Source organism: Colletotrichum tamarilloi, assembly GCF_030869305.1.
Source record: "Colletotrichum tamarilloi strain Tom-12 chromosome Unknown Scaffold_3.1, whole genome shotgun sequence".
Taxonomy (NCBI): Eukaryota; Fungi; Ascomycota; class Sordariomycetes; order Glomerellales; family Glomerellaceae; genus Colletotrichum; species Colletotrichum tamarilloi.
The window spans coordinates 583,575-600,307 of NW_026849386.1; the positions used below are offsets into that span (position 1 = coordinate 583,575).

Below are 16,733 nucleotides of genomic sequence, written 5' to 3' on the forward strand. Positions count from 1 at the left end.
TTTCTTAACAATGTTAGTCAAGTCGTCGTTGGTAATAGTCTTTCGCGCACAGGCCAAGCCGACTGCGGTATTCCGGAAGATATTGTTGGCGGAGGTGCGGGGCCGGTGGGATCGGTACTAAAGGCGGCGGGCGGGCTTCCGGGACTGGTCGGGGCGGAAAGAGGGGCGCCGGTGCTTGAGCGAATGTCCGGGCCCTTGGCTCTCCCGTCACCTTGCTCCCATTTACTACATGCTCACTTTGCGAGTCTTCTGATTTGGAGACACTGCAGTCCACGACTTTATCTGAATAAATGTAGGGACCTAGATTGCTTGATTCCGCGCTCGCGGAGCGGGCGCTCCAGAGCGACTTTGGGGGCCGGGGGTTTGCTTTTGAAACACGGGCCTTGCCTATTCCAGCAGGTTGTGTATCGTGGTATAATTATGAGGGGTTGTCTATTGATTGGCAAGGGCAAGACTGTTATGGCGCAATTGGTTTTTCTGTGGAAGTTCATCTTCTTGGGAATTTGTGCATGACTTCGTCTTATCATTTGGTATGTTGATATCAGCATCTTGAAAATTGGAGGGACTGATTTGCATTGAGTACGTAACCCCAGACATACCAGAACAAAAGCCGTCTTCTAAATGTACCTTAGTTTGTCAAGGGCACGTCAATAGTGAGCGTACTGTTATACCGAGTTTAAAGACTGGGTAAAACGGATCTAGCGAAACCCCATATAATAGCCATGGAGGTTTTGTGGGCAGCATACAAGAATTGCCGCAATGACCTGCCCATCTCTTGGTTCTCCTTTCGGGACTTGGAAGCAGGATAGCGGAGCGGGCGCCATTTACCATGTCACCATGTGTTCCTCGTGAGTCGTTGGAGGCCCACCGAGATCCTTGCGCCGATCCGGACTTTCCTCTTACAGTATCGTACACGGAACCCTCTCGTTTTCGGTGCTCTCTTAAAGGTATTTTCTGACTTTGCATTTCTCTGACGGGCAGCTCCGGCTCTCCCAAGCAGTGTCAACTGCTTATTGATCAGACGGGTACGATATTTGGTAACCAGGTCGTCCTTTCCTTGTATTTGGTAGGGGATAGGAGCTGATGGGTTGTGGCAGCACTTCAGCAAGAGGTTGAATGCAGTATTGCGAAGCAAGCGCGTATGGCTTCCCTGTCAACCAGGTTGCTGACTGCCAATGCGATCAACAGCGTATGCCGCGAGAGGGCGCCTGTCAGCGAGGGCATGAAAGCCGGCAGCTCCATGTCAAGCCTTTGGGATCGGCATGTGAATGCAACATGCAGCCCGATGCAGTCAATGGCATGTTCCAGCTCCCATGTATGTTGTGCCCATGAGCCAACGACTATCGTAAGGCGGTGCAAAAAAGTGCGAAGCCAAAGAAGATTGCGGTGCGGGCTATGGAAAAGGCCATGCCAATAAGGCAATATCGCGAATGTCACCCGAGTCAACAAGGGTCCTGAGAGGACCGACTATTCCGAAGGCGGGGGGTTTTCTCAGCGGTACTTTCACGCGCATTTCCACCAGTGGCACCAGCCCGTGGGTCGTGGGAACTGCCCAGTGGAATCCCCCGGCCGATATTGTTCCACGATTCAGCCCCTTCGAACGAACTACCAAATTGTCAGCCCGGTGATGCAAAAAGGGCAGACGATGAGGAAGCACGCCGCACGTGGGAGGGGACTTACGTGGACGGTGGGCAGAAAAGAAGAACCTTTTTCTCTTTCCCAAGTTCCCAACCGGAGGATTCCTGTCCGGCCGGGGGGTTCAATGCCCGGATATAAGGAGTGGGACCCAAGGATCACGGACGAAGCGCCCGGTAGGGCCATGAGCGCCGAGGGGCCCATGGTCTTGGATGGATGGCATGGGAGAGGACCAGCTTGAGCACGCGCCCTCCTCCGCTTACATCGCAACCCTCAATCTATTCCCACCATAGAGGTTCCTTCAAGTGATTAAGCTTGCTGCTTGAGAGGGGGTTTAGGTTTGTCAAGGACTCAAGGGCATTTCCGCAGCACGTCTTGTCGGCCGGGACGGGAACGTCTAAGTTCCTTTTGGGCTGGTTTACCATGTGGGCTTTGGTTCTTGGGAGCGGAGCGGAAAGAAAGGAGAAGGATGGCAGGCAGGGCGGGCTTGAGGTTTGCCAATATAATATGATGAGTTCCCAGATTTTCCGCCCTCTCAGGGAAGAGGAAAGGAAGCTACGCATCTGCCGTCCTCTTCGTTTCCCTCTGTCGCTCCTTTTTTTTACTGCCAAGACTCGCACTGCTGCTGCGAGTTTTTCGTAACACCGGGTGATCAACAGCAACCATGTTGTTCCTTTCACTCCTGTGCTCGCTGTTCTTCCTGCCAGCGGTCGTCTTGGCGGCCTTTGGCTGGACGGACAATGGCTCCGAGTATGTCATTGACAGCGGATCTGACCTCGTCATCAAGGTGACCAAGTGCTGCGGTGATATCTCCTCGCTCAACTACAAGGGCGTCGAGTACAATGGCTGGGGCGGCAAGAACACCCATGTCGAATCAGGTAGGTTTGCGAAATTCGCCTTGTTCTACAGGAATTGACCAAGACTAACATGAGAGAAGGCCTCGGTACCAGCACGGTCAGCATCACGAGCTACAGTAACGTCATCAAGGTCTCGGTCGTCCACGGCGTACGTCTTCCCTCCTCATATCCCTTTCGGGCCCTTCCCACTATAACCTCGAAGCGTCATATTCTGACAAACATCTACAGACTCTCAAGCACTGGATCTTTGTCCGCTACGGAAACAACAATGTCTACCTCTTCACGAACAAGGCAGACGACTCTGTCTCGGCCATGCGCTACATTGTTCGCATCCCGGGTGGAATCTTCTCCCATGACTCTACAGAGAGCGTATGTGCTTTCCAATCGATCGATCTCTCATGATAGCCAGCTGACAAACTACGAAAAAGGACTTCTATGATGCCAGCAGCACCATCATCGAGGCCCAGGATATCAATGTCAACAGCGCCGGCTTGACCAAGAGCAAGCACTACCAAGGCTCCAACTACGGCCGGTACGTTACAAGAACATCCTTCTTCGCAAAGAACTTGACTAACAACCAGCAGAGTTATGGACTGTATGCGTCCTTCCCCTATTCGACTTCTGTGGAATAATACTGACCCCAAGTAGTCGACTACGTCGGCCGCAAGAAGACCGGCGTCGGTCTGTTCATGATCAGAAGCAACCACGAAAAGGCGAGCGGCGGTCCCTTTTTCCGTTCTCTCGTCCGTCGCGCGGACCCGACTGGCGAGGACTTGTACGACATCTACTACTATAACATGGGCCACACCGACCCCATGCGCACTGGTCTCCAAGGCCCCTCCGTCCTGGCTTTCACCGCAGGCGAGGACCCCAACAGCAACCTCTTCGCCCGCAAGGCCGACTGGTCCTGGTTCGATGACCTCGGCGTAAGCAGCAACCCCCCCATCCAACAACCGCGTAGCATACTCGATCTAACTCAAATCTAGCTCGATGGCTGGGTGCCTGCCTCCGGTCGCGGCTACGCTTCCGGTGTCGGCCTCTCCAACATGAAGTCCGGTAAGACATACGTCGTCGGGCTGTCCAACTCCGCCGCCCAGTATTGGGGCACCGCCGGCTCCGGTGGCGCCTGGTCCATCACCAAGATCATCCCCGGAACCTACACCCTGACCGTTTACAAGGACGAGCTTGAGGTCGCCACCTCCTCCGTCACCATCAAGGCTGGCGCCGGCACTGCCGTCAACACCATCACCTGTGTTGATCCTCAGGATGATGCTGTCATTTGGCGCATCGGCGAGTGGGGTTAGTAGATATCCTGTACAATCTTTGAGGACATGAAGAACACAAAAGCTGACTTGTGGCATAGATGGAACCCCCAAGGGCTTTTTGAACTTCGAGGACACCCCCATGAAGCCCACTTACATGCACCCCTCCGACACCCGCATCTCCACCTGGAACGCCGGCAACTTCATCGTCGGCACCCACAGCGCCAACCGCTTCCCCGGTTACATGTGGAAGGAGGTTAACAGCGGTTACCTCATTTACTTCAAGCTCACCACCGCCCAGCTCGCCGCCGGCCACACCGTCCGCATCGGCATCACGGAGGGCTACATCGGCGGCCGCCCAGCCATCAATGTCAATTCGTGGGCCTCGGCCCTGCCCGCGGCCACCAACCAGGCCAGCACCCGCTCGCTGACCGTCGGCACGTACCGCGGCAACAACGTCAAGCTCACTTTCGCCGTGCCGCAGTCCGCTTGGATCCAGAGCACGAGCGAGTGGCAGATCCTCACCATCAACATCATCAGCGGCAGCTCTGGCGAGAAGTACCTCAGCCCTGGTGTCAGCTTCGACGCTGTCGAGCTTCTGGCTTGAGGGGGTAGGACGGCCAATCTTTGGAGTTCGAACCCTGACGGCTGGGAGAGACCATCTAAGGCTTGACGACGCTTGGGGCTTTGGGCCACCACAGAGCTCGGTGCTTTGCTGTCACTCCTGGTCTTCTAGGACATTTTCTCTTGAACATATCTTTTTGCAATTCACTGTACATATGAATATCGTATATAAGCCACAACAAAGAGAGCCTTTGAGCTTGGATCTGAATCAGTTTCGAGTGTTCGAGTGACCTTCTTTCAGTGATGAAGAACCCGCCATTAACTGTGAATTGGTCCAAAAGGGCCATGTGCAGCATATACTTATGTCGTAGTGCTTCACTACTCGGTTTGATTTTCATTCAAGAAAAAGCTGAGAGGGATTGAGTAGTTTGTGAAGACGGAACTTGGCGGTATCAAATCAACCTTTTGACTGTTCCGCAATTGATCGTGCGGTCAAGGGTGCGTAATTTGCACCTTTTGCGTTGCTAGTATGTTTTCTTGTTGCCTTGTCGTCTTTGGACGTTTCCATGTTTCCTTGGCTGTTTTCTTGCGTGTTTCTATGTTTTCAAGGATGCTTTTCTGCTTTACTGCATGTTTTCTTCCCATGAGTCATGTTTCCGTACGAAAACACGGTTTTTGAAGTATGTTTTCATGTTTTGTTGGCTGTTTCCTTGGGTGTTTCGATATTTTTCAACATGTTCTTATGTTTTGTTGCATGTTCTCATGTTTCTTTGCTATGTTTTGGATTCTTCGAGGCATGTTTCCTCGCTGTGTTCTCACGTTTCTGTACGAAAACACATGTTTTCTTGGCGTGTTGTCATGTTTTCGTACCGAAACTCGTTTTCTTTACTTCTTTCTTGAGTATGAAAATCTTCTCTAGGGTATTCTCATGATTTCTAGCATGTTTTCATACTTTGCTCTGTGTTTCGTTGTACATTTTTGTGCTTGACTACATGTTTTCCTGACAAGTTTTCATGTTTTCGTACGAGAACATGTTTCCGTACGGAAACACGTCCTCTTGTTTTCTTGTACAGCTTCGAGGCGTCAGGCCAAACGAACCTAGATAGCTTAATGCCGGTCGTACATCTATCGTGTTCCACGTTGGACTGGAACGGGAGCAAAGTCCACATTACTTCCATGCTCGAGCTTCGGGCTACGAAAGCCTTCAATTCCAAGAGACCCAGGTCAGCACGTGGTGCCAGTAATCACATGGATTCTGGCGAAAGCTCGTCGGCAGCGTGAGAGCCTCCGAGATTCCAATTGATTTCAACGGATGCCTTTCCAAGGGACCGCTCATGTTCTCACAGCTCTAAAAGAACCGCATGCACGCTTGAGAAGGGGCTCAGATATTTTCCATCGTCTGCATTAATATCTGTTGCAGTAAGAAATCCCGAGTAGCTAATTCCATCATCTGACCCAGCATGTTCGTATCTAAAGTGTGGGTCCTTCATGTACCTGTATCAGGCTGTATCATCTAGTGCCCTGGTGTACAAAGTGTCGTCAAATCGTTCAAACCCTTTTCCTAGAAGACAGGCTCGAAAGGCAAGCGGCGCTTTTCTTGTTTTCGTCCCAAACCGCGAATTTACCAAACGCCCGCCTTGCCCGTAACGTAGCCCGTCATCCCCGTGCCGTTTCTTTTTCATCGTAATTTCTTAACATTACTCCTCTTCTTCGGTATCATCCTTGGGCGAATCCTTGGCCTTCTCATTCTCCTTCTCAGCCTCAGCCGCAGCCGCAGCCATGGCCATCTCGGCCTCTTCGTCCTCGTCAACGTCGATCGTCTTGGTGACTTTGGTCTCCGGCGGGGCAACAACCTTGGCCTCGACCTTCTTCGTCGTCCCGCTCAGGTCCCAATCAATCTCGGCGCCAGCGCCGTACCGGGTAACGAGCCACTCGTTTGCCTTTTTAAAGTGCCCGCAGTCGAAAAATCCCCTCGACGCGCTGAGCGGGCTCGGGTGCACGCTCTTGAGGACGAGGTGCTTCTGGGCGTCGACCTTGACGACGCGCTTGCCCGCGGGCGTGCCCCACGCCATGAAGACGACGCCGCGCGAGCGCTTGGCGGCGACGAGGTCGATGACCTTTTGCGTGAAGCGCTCCCAGCCGCGGTTAGCGTGGGAATTCGCCTCGTGGGCCCGCACCGTCAGGCACGTGTTGAGGAGGAGGACGCCGCGGTCAGCCCAGGGGGTCAGGAGGCCGCCCTTGTTGGGGGGCGGGGAGAAGGAAGGGTAGTCCTTCTTCAGGGCGATGTACATGTTCTTGAGTGATGGCGGGGCCGGAGTGGGCGGGCGGACGGAGAAGGCGAGGCCGTGGGCCTGGTTTACGTTGTGGTAGGGGTCTTGGCCGAGGATAACGACCTTGACTGTGTTGAAAGGGGTGTGACGGGACCTGGTAGAAGCTTACGGTCAGAAAAGGATGACTTTTGCTGAGGGTTCACGATGCTTGGATCAGAGTTGGGACATACCAAGAGTACACGTCCTCCTTTGGGGGGAACCACTTCTTCCCGGCATCCGACTCCCTGTTGAGGAAGCGCTTGAGGTCCAGAAACTCCTTGCTGGTGACCTCGTCCTTGAGAAGGGCGAGCCAGCTCTCGTGCAGCGAGCTGATTTCGAGCTGCAGCAGCTCCTTCTGCTCGGCCGTCAGTCCGGCAACCCACTTGGCCTTGTCAAACTTGACCGCAGGCGCCTCGGGAGCGGCCGCAGCACCGGCCCCCTTGTTGCCGGCCGCCGGCTTCGGGGCCCCAAAGAAGGACATGATGCTCCCATCTTGCTTGGGCTTCTTGCTGTCGGAGGCGGACAGCGTGCCGGCCTTACGCTTGAGTGTGGACATGTTGGCGTGTGGAGAGGGAAGGCTGTACGAGAGGGAGACGATGACGTGGGCAGGCCGTTGACCTGGCCGCGGACGTAGGACGGCGTAGGTTGCTAACCTGGAGAGGCGTAGAGGACTAATTGTAATGGAGAGTTGGACCTGACAAGAATTCTCAATTCGTCATTAAGCTGGTACAGAATTCAGATTTGGGTCGGTCTTGTTCACGTTAAAGAGATGTAATACAATGGGCTAAGAAAGAGGTTTGGAGTGGGGGAAGAAGAGAGACGGAGTATGGAGTGTAGTCAAGAATGAGATTTCCCTTAGCCCTCCATTGGCCTTAAAGCTCGAACACTCAGTTTGCGGAACGTCGCGTGGTGACGCGCTACCAACTGGAAAAAGTCATTAACGCGAGTTGATCGACCCGCTGTTCTGGCGCGTCCTGAAGGCTTTTAGTGGCTGGTAGGGGGCGGGGAGCTGCCTGGGAGCTGCAGCCCTGCAGCGGCCCCGGCTGCTTAGCGGTTCCAATTGCCCCTGAGAGCTCCCGTCGACTATTTGGGACGAAGTGGTGACTTCATCAAGATATCTGTCTGGCTTAGGTACCTTAAGTACCTTCCTTACCTTACCTTATCTCACCTCAGGGTTAACACTGGTCCATTATTGGGCAATGCATCCCTTCCGCACAATGGAAGGCTGGGATCAGCCATGACTGAAGTATGACATGAAGTAAAACCACTTTGTGGACGAGGTATCATTACACTTCAACTAGAATTACACGATTTTTTGCTTTCCCCAATGTCTAAACCAACCGCGACGTATGCCGCTCGGCATGCAAACTCCAGGCCTGGGGTTTTTTTCCTTCCCGTCGTCAATAGATAGCACCCCGCTGAACGCCCAATAATGCTAGGAATGGAATGAGTAGTGATGATGCTCCAATATTAGTCTGCGTCCCTCCTAGACTTCTCGTTGACGCCCCTGAAGACCCGCTTTCCGACTTCGTAACTGCTGATCATGATGGCGCACGCCGGAGCCACCTTGAGCGTTCTGGGGATCCATCCTTTCCACAGACCGCCGATACCCTCCGTCGTGAAGATATGCCAGAGCAAACGCACCATGGAGCCCTGTTCAGCCGCAGCGGCCTTGGCCGCGTTGGCTTCGCCCGCTTGACGGGGCGCTTCGCGATACACTTGCGTCCTTGTCTTGCCCACGTCGAAAGGCATGGTGACTATCGATGCGAACCCGCCCGAGACGGCACCGGCAATGAAGCTGTCCGTCATGGTTTCCGTGTGGTTTTCGTGGCTCTGAGACCTGCGCCGCGACTGAGTTCGTGATCCTCTAGTATCCAAAGTCCGGCCGCGGCGGGTCTCTCGGAAATCTGTCAATCTACCCCGGATCGTCTCGTATCCCCACCAGTACAGACCTGAGAAGGGCACATCCCTCCACAGTGTCAAGGTCAGGCCCCTCCATAGCGAAGTATATCCGCTGCTGTGGACCATATCCTTGATGTCGCGGAACGTGTTTGCGAGATGGCCGGTCGTAGAGTTGCCTGTCGAGGCTTGCATTCTTGTACGGAAGAGCTCGATCGGGCTGACGGCAGCTGCGGCCAGAACGCGAGCTGCGGAACCGGCAACCAACGGAGCGGTATCGTCGTTGAGCCTTTGCGCGATTGGGCTCTTTCTATTGTATCTCATCCAGTCGTAGCCAGTAAAGTAGATGATGTTGCCCGGGATCGTCATCAGCAATGTCGGAGACAAACCCCTCCATAGGCTGGTGAATCCTTCATTTCGCGCAATCTTCTTCAGACCGTCCATGGTAGAGCTGATTGTCTTGCGCTCAACCTCCTCGACAGAGCATGCAGCAGCAGCAGAAGCTCCCGCGCCTTCTGCCGCTCTCGGCATCGCGAGACATAGTTCGGAGTTGTTGTTCATGAAGAATACCTCACGGCAGCAAGCTGTGACTCCGAGGTTCGATGTGTTGAAAGTCTTGAGGGTGTCGGTGGTCATAGCCAGCCGTGAAAAGTCTACTGTCGGCGGGGTGACATTTTGCGACTGCCATCGGATTCGGACAACGTCGAGGGGCGTCACTGCAGATGCGTGTCAGCGTATGGAAGCTCAAATCCAGTTTCGCGCTTCAGCTAGCTTACCGAGAAGCGATGTCAAAAGACTACCCGACATGGCCGAGATCATCTTTTGCGGCGCTGTAATATCATCGTCGCTGCCTCCGCTGCCGTTGGTCGGGGGCTGAGCTATTCGCGCCATTGGAAAAGAGTCATCGGGATCAAATCTGTCGTGGTCCTGGCCTCGGGTGGCCTGGTGGATGGTGGTCATTGCGGACCAGCTTGCATCGTCGGGGAAGTCGGAGCTTGGGAGAGATGCTGCGGTCATCCGTTCGGCAGAAATGTGGTGCAGTAAGAGGTTGGCCAAAGTGGAAAATGACGGGCGGTTTGACGGATGAGGGGGTGAGGAAAAGGTACAAGCTTTCACGATGTGGGAAGAAGAGGCAGGGTGAGAATTAATTAGCCTTACCCCGTTCGCTAGACCGGGAGAGTCGCCTCGTCATGACTGCGAAATCGGGTGCGCGCTCCGACTCTGGTCCCTTCCATTTCTTCCCCCAAAAATTTGCCGGAGATAATGAAATGGGTGGCGCCGGGGCACCTTGCTGGCCGAGCCGAGCCCAAACCGTTTAAGGTGATGTCACGGACCGACCCTCTGACCCAATTGGCTGGAACTCTGGTGGATACATCGGTGCGCCACAAAATGTCACCGATAAGCACCAGGCACGGTGGACCTCATGTGGCACCGCACACGCCGTCTGACTCCAGTTCGGCGTGCTTTCCGTGCCTGCTTACAGCATCATTGTCGATGATGAGTGGTCGACTTTAACTACATCTCATGTCGCAGCTTCGGTTCTTGAAGATATACAGAATTTCAAACCCGCCAAACAACGCCATCACCCAGCTCGACTTTTAAAGAAATAATCAATGTCACCGTCATAGCACTTCCCCAGCTTCATCGGCTCGTAACTTTTGAGCATCATAGCTATCAGTCATGGCAGACCAACCTCCACAGCTCGATTCTGAGCTGGAGTCTTTCCGGCAACAATGGCAGACTGAGCTGAAGCACAAAAAGGTAGTCCCAGAAGCCCGGGCGCCTCACTCGAAAAAGGAGTCATCCTCGTCATCCAAGCATTCGGTACCTGCAGAGATTCCCAAAAGCATAGTTGCCAAGAGGTCTCAAATAGAAGAGGATGAGGAATACGCACAATCTCTCGTTTTCGATGAACCAGCACCGCCCGCGTCCGGTCCGACACTGGATGGTCAGTCTGATCCCAATAAGGCCAGAGAACTGGTATCCGCTCTGGATCACTTTGAAGAAGCTGTCGAAAAGGAGGCAATCGGTAGCTTAGGGGACAGTCTCAAATTGTACCGGAAAGCATTCAGGGTGAGCAGCCAGTGCTTTGCTAATACACCTCTTCCACCTTCATCATACTGAAGCTTTCACTGCAGATGGATAATAGAGTCGACCTGGCATACCGGAAGAAGCACTTCCCCGCCGGTGCCGCGAAAGCGCCACAACCCTCAGCATCAGGTCCTGCGACCGCCGCCACAAGCGCAGCAAAAAAGCCCGTAGAGACGCAGACAATGAGCGAGCTGATTGCCAGCTTCTCAGGTCTCGCCGTATCAGCAGCGCCCCCGCCGGTAGAAGGCGACCCGGCGCCGCCCTGCCCCATTGCCGCCGTGCCTGAAGAGATCCTCGTCCACATCTTCAAAGACGTGGCCGTCCTCGACGTCGGCGACTTTGTGCGGCTGTCCCTCATATGCAAACGCTTCGCCTACGTCATCGCCACGGAGCAGCAGATCTGGCGTCGCGTCGCTCTCGGCCCGGAATTCGGCTTCGCGGGCATGCACTACCACTGGCAACGCGGCGTCTCTTGGGAACCGCTGGAGGAAGAGGAAGACAACAGCGGCGACCTCGACTACGTGACCATGGAGGAGCTCGCGCGGCGCCGCAGGGAAGAGGGCGAGGCTACAACCCTCACCCTCCTCCCGGAACTCTACGACTCGTCCTGGCGGAAAATGTTCCGGCACAGGCCGCGGATCCGCTTCAACGGGTGCTACATCAGCACCGTGAACTACATCCGACCGGGCCAGGCCAACGCCAACCAAATCACCTGGAACAGCCCCGTCCACATCGTGACCTACTACCGCTACCTCCGCTTCTTCCGCGACGGCACCGCCATCAGCCTGCTCACCACCGACGAACCCGCCCACGTCGTGCACTACATGACAAAGGACCTGCTTGAGCTCCATCGGCGCAGTAGCGGCGGCGGCACGGCGCACCTGCCGTCCGTCGTCATGCAGCACGGCCTTCGCGGGCGGTGGCGGCTATCCTCGGCGCTCGATCACCCGGACAGGCCGCTCGGGGAGGTCGAGGGCGACGTGGCCGTCGAGACGGAGGGGGTCGGGGCGAAGTACACGTACAGGATGTATCTAGAGATGCGCAACGCCGGCAAGGGCGGCGCGCGCAACACCAAGCTCGTGTGGAAGGGCTTCTACAGCTACAACAAGCTGACGGACGACCTGGGCGAGTTTGCGTTGAAGAACGATAAGCCCTTCTTCTTTAGTAGAGTAAAGAGCTACGGCGTCGGGGAGTGACAACTGTATTTTCCCGGGGCTTGAATAGACAAGAGGAATAGAAGCCTGCAGGCTGAATCTTGGTCATCTCCTTACTTTTCGTGTGTTTTCCAAACTCTTTCTAAAAGGAGACTGCTAGTGAAACATTCACAGATCCGTACTCCTCGCAACATCCTCCCAAGCCCTCAACCCCTCCAAAACACCCACACATTTAGCCCGAATCCTCTCCCACCCATCGCTCCCCAGTGCGACCCTGAACGGCACCTCCCTACCGCCACCACCGTCCCCGTCTCCGCCCCCGTCCTTCGCCATCCCGTCGCCCCGAACCAGCTCCGCGGTCCTCGCTACAGCCTTCTCAGGGTCCCCCAGCTCCGTCCCCGGAAGCGCCTCGGCGCCCGCCCTGATCGCGGCGTTGAACTCTGCAAACTCGGGAATACGGGCTGGAACGTTGGATATCTTGTTAAAGACTTTGGTGCGGAAGAAGCCCGGCTCGATGATGATGACTTTTATGTTTGGAGCGAGGACGGATAGTTCTTTGGAGAGTGTCTCGACGGCGCCTTTGGGAGGGTTCAAAGTTGCAGGGTTATCCTTTTTCTTCCTCTTCTTCTTTCTTGTTCAGGGATGAGGGTGGATGAGAGGAGACCGTAAAAGATACCAAGCTCAAGAAAACAAGACTGATGTTCAAGGTGTGCAAGGTGGAAGCGATGGAGTTGGCAAAAAGAAACACAAAACACAAACCCTCGAACGCGAATTTAGCCGCGCTATACGCCCCAGCACCGACTTCAACATGCCACGCCGCCTGCGAACTGATATACACCAGCGTTCCCGTCCCCCTCTCCCTCATCATCGGCAGAAACGCGCGCGTAATGCTCAGCGGACCGTGAAAGTTCGTCTTGAAGCTCGCTTCCATCTCCTCTTGTCTTTCCTTGTTTCGTCCATGTCAGTAGATACTCCGGAGGGGAAGAAAAAAAAGGGTTGGGGGGGGGGGGGGACGCGGGAAAGAGGACACAAAAAGGGGACATGGAAAAGGGAGGCCCCGAAGAGAACTCACGTCAACTCCTCGACAAGTCCAGATACGATATACCCAGCATTATTCACAACAACATCAACCCCGCCCTCAAAGTACCCCCCCCCCCCCTCAGCCACCTGGGTCCGTACCTCCGCCTCAGACGCCGCTCCGACGTCAAGCTCCATGATCCGAAACCGCGCCGCTGTCGTCGAGTCTCGCAGGTGCGCAAGCCTGGCCTCCGCCCCGCCACGCCCCGTGGCAATGACATTATCCCCCTCCGCCAGCAGCTTCCGCACGAGGGCCTCGCCGAAACCGCTCGTGCAGCCCGTGATGAACCACGTCCTGTGCGCTGAGGTTGTCATGGCGGGTGGGAGATCTGCTGAACTCTTCCTCTTCTCCGTTGCTTGTAGAGGTATAAAGCGGGGAAGAGGGTGATGAATATTGTGGAAAGGTGAAATAGTAATTCAAGAGACATATAAAAAATCAGAGTTAGCATCCCCTCAAGTCTGACAGGACCTCGCGGTGGCTTCTTATATTATTCGATACAAATTATGAAGCGGATACCGACTGGTCTTGGCTGTACAGAAAACCGGCGTACAGAGTTAACGAAAACGAGCAGTCTAGGATCTGCGGATTGATCGGAGCTCTCTACACGGCAAATCGACCTAGAAAGCACTTGGCCAATCGTACAGGGATATTAGCCTTACAGCGTAGGGCGTACACAAGGGCGTAGACCGCAGCAATCGTAGGCATCACATATGTTCACTACATTGCGGGGTGATGCTTTCATTTAGAGTTGGGTTGAGGTTTGGCCCGCTATTTCGTCTTGGATCCTCGTAGAATCATATATTACTGCCCTCCATCGGGTGTATATGTATAAGATTGGCTTGTAAATGCACCAAAAAAACGGCAAGTCGCTACATTAATGACTAAAACGCCTTGACGCCTGGCAGGGCACTAATGCTGATTTTCTTCCTTCGCAAGCTTGCGAGTATCTGTTCCAAATAACATAAAATAACGAGTAGATGGTTATGTGCTCGCGGAAACCCCGTAAGCCAAAATGTACATCGCGAAGCATGTTCAACGGTTTTTGTTGAGTGGCATGATTACAGTGATGTAATATCAAGAAATGATCGTCCGAGGGGTATCAATATCGCACTTCTTCTGTCCAATACCGGGCGCAAGTCGCAAAATGGCGAATTCGAAGAGTGGTCCATACTCGGCATGATTCCCAGTTTTACAGACGACGAGCCACATGTGGGGGTTACGGCCCATGACAACCTGCTGTGACACGGCCGACTTATTGTTGTCGATAGACGCTGCCTCCTTGGCGATAGACGCTGTCTGCCGTCCGTGGCGGCGCCACCCTTTTGCCGTCTAAGAACTTGGGGCTTCTGCCGTCGTAATACATATTGGGCGTTTGCTGCTGCCTTCGTGCTTCGTATGCTCGTTGTTCCTCTTCGTCAAGCGAGAATGCCTTCTTCAGCCAGCCAAAAGCGCTGCGTTTCTTCTTCAGTCGCTTTTCTCCGCTCGCTGTCATCTGCGAGTCGTATGTCATGGTCGTGACGTTGCTCAACATGCTTGCGCCTCCTAGACGGGATGGTGCGTTCCTCTGATGAGTGGGATAGTACCCAGACTGGTGACCATAAGGAGATCTGGGCTGCGCACCAGCAGTGAGCGGCCTTTGCTGTAGTGGAGAGTGTGGACTCGCTTGCACCGGGCGGTAATATTGGTGTTCCGACCTCGGAGACGGTAGCACCGGCGGCTGCTGTACAGGTGGAGAGAGCTCGTTCGCTGCATGATAACGCTGCCGCTGGTCATAGTCAGAACCGTAGGCGGAATCTAGAGCCTGACGCTCCCGAGGAGACTCTCGCGCAGTGTGATGAAGGTCTGATGACGGGGGTGGAATTTGGATTGACTCTGGAGGGGTCGTCTTCAAAGAAACTCTCTGGCGAAGCGATGTCTTCTTCGTTGGGAGAGGCGCCTCGCGCTGGGGCTGGTATTTGCTTGATGATTCGGTCGGGGCGGGTGAAGGCATGCGTTCCTCTGGTGGCTGTGGGGTGTAGGTCCGTGGTTGGAGTATGTATAGCGGTCCGTCGTCCAGTGTCACCTCCACCTCCTCCTCAGCGCTGACTGGCTCAGTTATTGGGCCGTCGGGAGTCTCCAGAGTGAGCTTGGGCGCGATAGGCTGCGCGCTCTGGTTGGTGCGAGTAGTATGGCTTGTGCGAGCCGTCTCGTGGGAGTGGTTGGTGTTGTGAGAGTGTGTGGTTGTATGAGATTTAGTGGTCGTTTGTGAATGAATTGTGTTGTGAGAGTGAGAGGTGTGGAAAGATTGCATGGTGTTGTTTGAGTGCGATGTTCTATGGGTTTTGACCGATCGCTGATCAGGGGAAGCTACTGGCGATGGTATCTGCATTGGGATGTCAAAGTAGGCCAAATTGGAACTTGACCTTCCCCCAGTAGAGACAGAGCCGCTCATACTATTCGCGCGCAGCGTAGAGCGCCTCGGGTCTCTGGGAGGTGAAACTGGTGGTGAATTTGACGGTGCGTCATCGACTCGGGCGCCTTGTAGCGGTAAGCTGAACGGCGGAATGCTGGCCTACAGAGCGGTTAGTTCTGGGTAGACCACAGGGCGATTGGCCCGACTTACCCAAGTTCTTCGACTCACTTCGCCGGCCTTCTTGCTCATTTCAGCCACCATCTTCCCCAGCTTAACGACCAAGGTATTCAACTCCTTGCCTTGAGCTTGCAACTCTACAAATGCGTTATACCACCCCTCAGTATTGCCCTTCATTGCGGCATAGATGTCAACCACGTCTGGACGATCTTGACGCCAACTGCCTGCATTCTGGTGAGCCAGATAAACAGCAAACTCCTTTGTTGCGGCGAGGCCATGCTGCACATCTTTGTCGTACTGTTCAAGCTGGATGTTGGTGCGAGCTACGATATGCTCAATCTTTTCGTTGCCCTGAACAATCTCGAGGCGGAAATTGCGGTCCTCTAGCAGTTTCTCAAAGACTTCGAGGTTCTCCATGGGCAAGCGAAGGTAGTCGATCCTCTCCTTCAAATCGTTGGTCGCCTGCTCAAAGTCCTCCATGACCACCTCGAGAAACTCGTCCACCTCGTCGATGTGACCCTGCAGGATACTGACGACCTGGGCGGCGCTGTTGGCCATGCCGTGAAGTAGCAAGTAAACGCCAAATGATATCTGCGCCATGAGCTTCTGGAGCTCGTGCTGCTGCTGGCCGGGGCGAAATCGCCAGAGCATATCGGGTAGGTCATCTTCGCGTTCCTGGCTAATGAGCTCCTCGCGACGAATCTTTGCATCAGCAGTTTTGAGTTTCGGTTTCTGAGTAGGATTGCCATCGGCGACTTCGAGAAATGACTCGGCGAAAGCGGCCTGCATTGAGGGGATGGGATGGCGAGGGACCTTGGGGCTACCCAGTGTCGGTGACTCGTTATTTGTTCGGCGTGTGCTGCGGTCTGGATTCTGGGGCACGGTAGCCGTGGTCGGTGTTCGCTGAGCATCCTCATCGTCACTCTCATAAATGGGAGAAGGCAGGTCGTCTGACGGGGGGAAGAGAACGATTGGCAGGTCCAAGCTCAAGTCGAGGTTGTTGTTGGCCCCGAAGGACATGCGTGGGAAGCCCGTTGATGTAGCCATGGCGTACAGAAGAAGCTGTGTCTGGCGAGGCTATAGACGAGCGGCAGAGACCGTTGGCGTGCGACAACTGCCACAGCCGCTTGACAGTACGGGTCTGGTGGTTCGGTCGGAGTCGTGCGATGCGGAAGGTCGAATAGCAGAGTCGGAGATATAACGTACGACGTTGTGCGACACGGGCGCTGTGTGGGAGATCACAACTGTCACTGCTGGTCTCACAAGTGTTGGTGGTGGTTGTTGTACGGAGTGTTGGGTGTGCGAATGGCTGGCT

At 54.6% G+C, this 16,733-nt stretch overlaps 6 protein-coding genes across 6 annotated transcripts; 2 read left to right on the forward strand and 4 right to left on the reverse strand.

Annotated features, from left to right (window-relative positions):
• Window positions 1–2,299: 2,299 nt before the first annotated feature.
• On the forward strand, window positions 2,300–4,361 carry CTAM01_01360 (rhamnogalacturonan lyase; the record flags this gene model as incomplete). Its single annotated transcript, XM_060517402.1, has 8 exons — window positions 2,300–2,513; window positions 2,573–2,640; window positions 2,721–2,861; window positions 2,921–3,024; window positions 3,077–3,087; window positions 3,141–3,418; window positions 3,479–3,791; window positions 3,856–4,361. The coding sequence occupies 8 exons, from the start codon at window positions 2,300–2,302 to the stop codon at window positions 4,359–4,361; spliced, it is 1,635 nt and encodes a 544-aa protein (XP_060387863.1).
• Window positions 4,362–6,015: 1,654 nt separating this feature from the next.
• Window positions 6,016–7,183, reverse strand: CTAM01_01361 (uracil-DNA glycosylase; the record flags this gene model as incomplete). Its single annotated transcript, XM_060517403.1, has 2 exons — window positions 6,016–6,742; window positions 6,819–7,183. The coding sequence occupies 2 exons, from the start codon at window positions 7,181–7,183 to the stop codon at window positions 6,016–6,018; spliced, it is 1,092 nt and encodes a 363-aa protein (XP_060387864.1).
• A 914-nt stretch (window positions 7,184–8,097) lies between these two features.
• Window positions 8,098–9,543, reverse strand: CTAM01_01362 (uncharacterized protein; the record flags this gene model as incomplete). The annotated part of the gene is made up of 2 exons (XM_060517404.1): window positions 8,098–9,242; window positions 9,303–9,543. The coding sequence occupies 2 exons, from the start codon at window positions 9,541–9,543 to the stop codon at window positions 8,098–8,100; spliced, it is 1,386 nt and encodes a 461-aa protein (XP_060387865.1).
• A 663-nt stretch (window positions 9,544–10,206) lies between these two features.
• Window positions 10,207–11,813, forward strand: CTAM01_01363 (F-box domain-containing protein; the record flags this gene model as incomplete). The annotated part of the gene is made up of 2 exons (XM_060517405.1): window positions 10,207–10,599; window positions 10,665–11,813. The coding sequence occupies 2 exons, from the start codon at window positions 10,207–10,209 to the stop codon at window positions 11,811–11,813; spliced, it is 1,542 nt and encodes a 513-aa protein (XP_060387866.1).
• Window positions 11,814–11,939: 126 nt separating this feature from the next.
• CTAM01_01364 (uncharacterized protein) lies at window positions 11,940–13,163 on the reverse strand (the record flags this gene model as incomplete). The annotated part of the gene is made up of 3 exons (XM_060517406.1): window positions 11,940–12,349; window positions 12,531–12,717; window positions 12,951–13,163. The coding sequence occupies 3 exons, from the start codon at window positions 13,161–13,163 to the stop codon at window positions 11,940–11,942; spliced, it is 810 nt and encodes a 269-aa protein (XP_060387867.1).
• Window positions 13,164–14,101: 938 nt separating this feature from the next.
• CTAM01_01365 (uncharacterized protein) lies at window positions 14,102–16,465 on the reverse strand (the record flags this gene model as incomplete). Its single annotated transcript, XM_060517407.1, has 2 exons — window positions 14,102–15,400; window positions 15,452–16,465. 2 exons carry the CDS (start codon window positions 16,463–16,465, stop codon window positions 14,102–14,104), a joined length of 2,313 nt encoding a protein of 770 aa, XP_060387868.1.
• Between the last annotated feature and the right edge of the window lie 268 nt (window positions 16,466–16,733).